Here is a 6,572-nt window from a genome sequence, read left to right as displayed (position 1 = left end):
TAAATTATTAGATCAAATTAGAGTGTAGACTCCAAAATAAGTCTATAAGGTAAACTTCGTATGAAGTCTATATATATGTAGACTTTTTTATTACGTGTAGACTTCCGAAGGATAAAAACGTAAAATATATTTCTGTTTTTTTGTTTGGTCATAAGGGTTAAATAATACTTTCATTACCCTTTTAGGTTGGTTTTGCATTTGACTGAAAGTGGGGTATACTTTTAGGTTTGACTTGAATATTTGTGTTGGTTTTAACAAATGTCCAATAAAGATTGGTATTTCTTTCTTTAAATATAGAGGAAATAGCAATTTCTAAATAAAAAATAGCAATGTATTGAAATATAATTTCTTTTAAATTTTATTATAGAAGTAAAAATAGTAATGAATTGGAAATTCTCTGAAGAGTGTTAGTGTAGCATTTGTTATTTGTTATTTATATGTGTATTTGATGAAATTGGATTATTTCAATGTAAATACATCATGATTTTTCATGTTAAAAGGAAAATTGTTCTATCATAAAATGACCATTATAAAATAATTTTAAACCATCTCTATATTTGATTCTATAATAGCATTTGTAGATCATTATATTCAGCATATCTCTATTTTTTCTTTTAAAGATTTTTTTCTATTTGTTCGTCAATAAATAAGAAAAGAAATAAGGTTTTTCTATTTTTACTGGAGAATGCTATTTTGAGGAATAAACTTGAGGAAACTTCAACTATATTATTTGTTACTTTATTGTTATAATGAGCTTTAAATAAAGGGATAATTTGAAAAATACTTCATTTTGTGATTTGAAATTTGACAAATACACTTTGCTTTATATTTTTGAAAACTAAACTTTCATATGTGTAAAAAGACATTTTACCCTTATTTTTTATTTAAATTAAAAAGATCTAAATTTAAATCAAAATTATTTATGTGTGTTTTTGGGTTCATGTGTATTTTTGTTGCTCGGGTTATAAAGTTTATTAAAATCTAAATACAACTTAGTGAATCATAACGACTTAAATCATATAATTATAAATCAGAATATGATATGTCCTTATTAAGTGAATTATGTAGATCAGATGCAATATACATTTTTACAGCAATGCTCCCCTGACGAAAACTGTCATACTTTATACATATGATGGTACATGAAAGAAGAACCGTATGTCGCGTTCTTCACTGGATCTCATAAATTGTGCATTGGAAATATGCGGTACTTGTATGTTTGATGAGTTCAGGGACCAATATTCCTACGGAAAGCTGATTTGATAAAAAAAAATTAATCTTGGAAGGAAAAGGTAATATCTAAATAGTGGAGTATATATAGCTCTTTGCTTTCATTCCTTAATCATTTATTTCCTCTGTTTTTTTCTTCGTCTTCTTAGTTTTGTCTTTGCTTAAATTGAAAAACAAGATGGATTGTAGCTTGATACGTTCTTTTATTAGTCCATGTATAGCTCAATAGATGTTTTGTTACAAGTTTCATCTGGAACTTTCTTAGTCCTTTTTTTACCCCTAGGCATCATCACATCAATAGACAGGCCCCCCTTTCGTGAATAAATCAGAGCTCGTTCGTGTTTCATAAGCTGACCAGTTTAGGCGATATTTCTTTCTCTAGAGTTGAACTGCACGTTGAATTGAATAAGATGCTTTAAATGTGAATGAAATAGCTGAACAATTAGTTATAATGGTAACCAATATGAAAGTGGATTTCAATGAAAGCTGCCTCATGTGACACAAAGTTTAAAAACTCTACATGACTACGCTGGTGATATACACAGATTTTGTGTAGTTAACAAACTAAAAGCTGTTCGATGGTATATTGTTGGTAGTTTTTCTGTACGGGAGAATCGTCTTGTACATGACACGATTACAAAAGTATATTACAATAGCTTTCAGTTATTTGATTGGATAATTTAGTTATTTTATATATACAAAGAGTAGTTTAAAAAAAAAATTAAATACAGTAATAGTGTTTTTTTTTGGACCACATACAGTAATAGTGTAGTTTTCAAATTTCAATCTCATATAAATGTATTTTCTCAAATTTTCCATTCGATTGGAAGATTTATTCACTGGTAAGGTCACGACCTTTTTTAATTTAAATGCAAATTCTTGTTTCTATTTTGGAAAAACAATAATAAGAACATTTATTTAGACAATTTACTTTTTTGGACCGACATTAATAGAGGAACATGCCATGTTGTAACTGAGACTGCAAGGGGAACATAAGCCATCAAGACCACCATTAATCGGGATGCTTACCCCGGGCTTAGCTTAAAAAAAAAAAATGGAAGTAGAGCGCTTAAACAAGCGCAGTAAGCGTATGTTGTTTCCACTGTTTGCGGATTCCACTGACACGTAGCGGCCCGTGATTGGTTCATTTTTAATTTTTTTTTTTAAATCAAACAAAACCAAAAAAAAATAAAAATTAAGCATCCCATTTGGAGTGCTAGGGTTAATCATGCTAACTAAATCAATTTCTCTACTTGGTACATGGTTCATTTTCAATGAGGGCACAATATACCAAAAACATATTTTATAAAAGATATTATTGATAAACACACAACAAAATATCATCCACATGAGTAACCTAACTCTGTTTTCTTCTCGCCAACAAAAATGATCCGACCCGCCCGGCAAACCACACATTAAAATAAAGTTTCCACATCTCAATTATGTCTCCGGTTTGGCTAAACCAAACCCATTTTACCCGGCAAGGGTTTTCATCTTCTACAAACAAAAGCTACCTTCGATTGTCTTCCAAACCGAACCGGTCAATATCGATGAAACCTTCTCTAGTCTCTACTCTAGTACTCTCCAGTCTCCTCATATAGCAGCACCAAATGGCTGCTTAAAAACAACCAAAAAGTAAGTTTATATTCCTTTTTAAGACGTTACAACTATTTAAAGAAATATCTAATGATCAAAGTCAGACGCACATGTGATTAGAACATGACAAGCTCGCTCAAGATAATCAATGGTTGGATTTTAAGAGCCATTGTCACTTGCAATGGGGTCCGAAAAGAATCGGTACCCTTTGCTTTTAAAACATTTTTATAAAGAACAAAAGAGAACGTGGGGTCACACATATTTTTAGATGGCAACATAAGAACAAAGAGATCAACTCTTGGAACTTAAGTAGCTGGGTGTATAGCGGCGGGCAATAAAAAGTTGATCACACGTCTATCTATTTAGTTTTTACTCTTAATCTTAGTTCTAGGATTTATCTAATTAGTAGCTAAACACACCTCTCTTAAACAAAGATATGACACTAACAAAGCACAACATATCACTAAATATCAGAGACTTAGTACTTAGATCGCCAAACAGTCATCTCTCAGCTAGATGCACCATATGATACTGCAAAAAGACAATAATGCTCAATATAACTGTGATGACTTTTCTTTTTGGTCTGATGAAAATTCATCAGACCCTAGTAGGAGCCACTCATCTGCCATTTGATGAAGACATCCTACATAGTGGCACCACTGTGCATACATCCACCGACAGACGAACAATGGTGAATCAACTAGACAAAACAAGAGCCGTTCTAATCTTGCAAACAATCTATAGCTTCCCTGCAAGATTCTATGATGCCATAGCCAAAAAAAAAAAAAACTAACCAAATACACTCAAAGTGAATTTCTCTATAGTCTATATCCTTACTTCCTTAGAGCATGTTCATTAGTGTATCTTAACACCGTAGCTTAGGGAAATTAGGTTTAAAAAAAAATATTAAATGGGATTAATACAAAAGGCGTAGCTTAAATAACATACAGAAGGAACGTCCCTTGGTCGCCACGCGTCGCATCGCAATTGGAGAGACAATCGGTGTCGCTTGCGTTTCCTCTCTCTCCTTCTTCTCTTTCATTCTTTCGTGTTCTCTTTTCCTCTCCGGCGATATGGCGATTTTTCTCCTTTCCGGTGGATCTTCTCAACGAGACGGTGTATGTGTGGGTGGGTCATGTCGACGCTGGAAGACGGTGTCATGTCTATCTGTTGCTCTCGTCGGGGTAGAAAAACGGCGAGATCTCTCTGTCATGGTGGCTGTCCGAGATGAAGGAAAACAATTATTGTTGCTTCACCGGCGAATCGGAAGGTAAAGAAGCATGATGCATGTCTTTGATTGTGTTCCTTGATACTGTATCTTAAGAAGTAGAATCATGTTTGAATAATTCAATTAAGCTTGTCTTTCATTGCGTTTCTTGATCGATAATAAGAAGCATGATGCATGTCTTTGATTGTGTTCCTTGATACTGTATCTTAAGAAGTAGAATCATGTTTGAATAATTCAATTAAGCTTGTCTTTCATTGCGTTTCTTGATCGATAATAAGAAGCATGATGCATGTCTTTGATTGTGTTCCTTGATACTGTATCTTAAGAAGTAGAATCATGTTTGAATAATTCAATTAAGCTTGCATGATCCAGGTTCGTCGGACAAATAATAAGAAGCATGATGCATGTCTTTGATTGTGTTCCTTGATACTGTATCTTAAGAAGTAGAATCATGTTTGAATAATTCAATTAAGCTTGTCTTTCATTGCGTTTCTTGATCGATAATAAGAAGCATGATGCATGTCTTTGATTGTGTTCCTTGATACTGTATCTTAAGAAGTAGAATCATGTTTGAATAATTCAATTAAGCTTGTCTTTCATTGCGTTTCTTGATCGATAATAAGAAGCATGATGCATGTCTTTGATTGTGTTCCTTCATCGTTAATCTGAAGAAGTAGAATCAAGTTTGAATATTTCAATTATGCTTGTCTTTCATTGTGTTTCGTCATCGGTATTTAAGAAGTTGAATCCTTTGATTTGTGTTGTTTTTTTCTGTGTTTTTGTCTTGAGATGTCTGAGGAGAATGAGATGGATAGAAGAAGAAGAAGCATGATCCAGGTTCGTCGGACAAAACCCCCGCGATTCCTCATACAGGTAAAACCTTTACTCTGTGGAATTGGATAAAGCATAGCATAGATATGATCTTTCTGGTGGTTTGTGATTAATGTTGTGTTTGATGTTGGTGGTTATCCTCGTTTGAAATGAATTGAATGGTGGGTTAGCGTTTGGTTAGGTAATAAATAGAGGTTTAGGTGGTTAGATAGAAATGAGATTTTGGTTGTCTTGGGTAATAAATACAACCTTGTGTGATATGAAAAGTCTTGTGTGATGAATGGGTTGGATAAACGTCTTCTCGGTTTGGTTGGGTGTGATCAATGCGATTCCAGCATCTGTTCTCTCTATAAAAAAAATTGTCTTCTCCTCTATCTTGAATGCGTAAAAACCTTACCTTGTCCTCTTTCTTTTGCCTTCTCCTCTATCTTGAATACGTAAAAACCTTACCTTGTCCTCTTTCTTCTCTTCTCTCTTTCTCATCTCTGATAATTTCTTTCTGTCTTCCTTGAGGTTGCTTCCGAAATGGATTCTTATCCATTCTCGCAATCCTCTAAATTTGTTGAGCTATTAAATAGTCAACAAAGCATCTTCTTTGGCAACAATGACGACAGTGTTTCACTGTCTTCATCACAATCTCCGTCTGTAGGCAATCTTGGAACCGAAGATGGTGGAGAGACTGGTACACAAACGCCTAAGGATGACATTGTGCTCATTAGCTCATGGCTTAACACAAGTAAAGATCCAGTTGTGAGCAATGAACAAAGGTCAGACGCTTTCTGGACAAGAGTAGCGGCTTACTTTGCGGCAAGTCGTCAAGATGGTGGATGTGACCAGAGAGAATCTAGGCATTGCAAGCAACGTTGGCACCGGATCAATGATCTCGTGTGCAAGTTCGCTGGAGCCTACGCAGCTGCAAGCAGGGAGAAGACGAGCGGGCAAAATGAGAATGATGTGCTGAAACAAGCACATCAGATATTCTACACTAACCACAAGCAGAAATTCCTCCTTGAACATGCCTGGAAAGAGCTGAGGAACGACCAAAAGTGGTGTGAGCAAGCGTCTGCTAAAACCGAAGGAAGCTGCAAAAAAAGAAAGGCTGAGGATGGTGCTGGTTCTTCAAGCTCCCAAGCAACTGAAATGAAGCGTCCAGCGGGTGTTAAAGCCGCCAAGGCTAGTGGCAAGAAGACTGTGGCTGAGGAGAATGCGATGAAGGAGTTTCACAGCATGTTGTCATTAAAACAACAGGATCTCGCCGTGAAGGACCGCATGTCTAAGATGAGCCTACTGGAAAGTCTGATAGCCAAAAAAGATCCCCTTGTCGAGTACGAAGAAGCCCTGAAGAAGAAGCTGGTTGATGAGTTGATGTTGTCTTAAGTTCCATGGCTCTGTGTTCTTGAAGTTTCATCTGTTGTTCTCTTTTTATTAGTATCTTATTGTGTCTGAATGCTCTTGATGTTGATGTTGTCTTAAGTAAAATGTTGTTGTTATGTTCTTGTTATGGTTTGATCTTGTAATGGATTTAAAGTTTAAGTTAAATGTTGTTGTTATGTGTTCTCATTCGGTTAACTGCGCTTGATCTTGTTATGGTTTTAAAATTTAAAATGTTGTTGCGCTTTGATCTTGTTATCGTTTGATCTTGATGCGCTTTGATCTTGGCATGGTTTTAATGTTCTTTTTCATCTTG

The 6,572-nt window shown here is 34.9% G+C and overlaps 2 protein-coding genes across 3 annotated transcripts in view; one reads left to right on the top strand and one right to left on the bottom strand.

Annotated features, from left to right (window-relative positions):
* Positions 1 to 2,487: 2,487 nt before the first annotated feature.
* The window catches only part of LOC106327991 (probable galacturonosyltransferase-like 6), a 7,658-nt gene continuing 3,573 nt past the window's right edge, over positions 2,488 to 6,572 (bottom strand). Inside the window, exon 3 of one of the 2 annotated variants that reach the window (XM_013766333.1) lies at positions 2,488 to 2,847. The gene's annotated coding sequence lies outside the window, so the exon portion shown is untranslated. The remainder of the gene's footprint in view (positions 2,848 to 6,572) is intronic. The other variant, XM_013766331.1, reaches the window with a different exon arrangement.
* Positions 5,576 to 6,453, top strand: LOC106327992 (glutathione S-transferase T3-like; the record flags this gene model as incomplete). The annotated part of the gene is given in 1 exon segment (XM_013766334.1): positions 5,576 to 6,453. A coding segment is annotated over 1 exon segment (687 nt), but the record flags the coding sequence as incomplete, so codon positions are not given.

Source organism: Brassica oleracea, chromosome C3 (assembly GCF_000695525.1).
Source record: "Brassica oleracea var. oleracea cultivar TO1000 chromosome C3, BOL, whole genome shotgun sequence".
NCBI classification, from domain to species: domain Eukaryota; kingdom Viridiplantae; phylum Streptophyta; class Magnoliopsida; order Brassicales; family Brassicaceae; genus Brassica; species Brassica oleracea.
The sequence above is the reverse complement of the archived record's forward strand: the minus strand, read 5'-3'. Positions and strand labels throughout refer to the sequence as shown.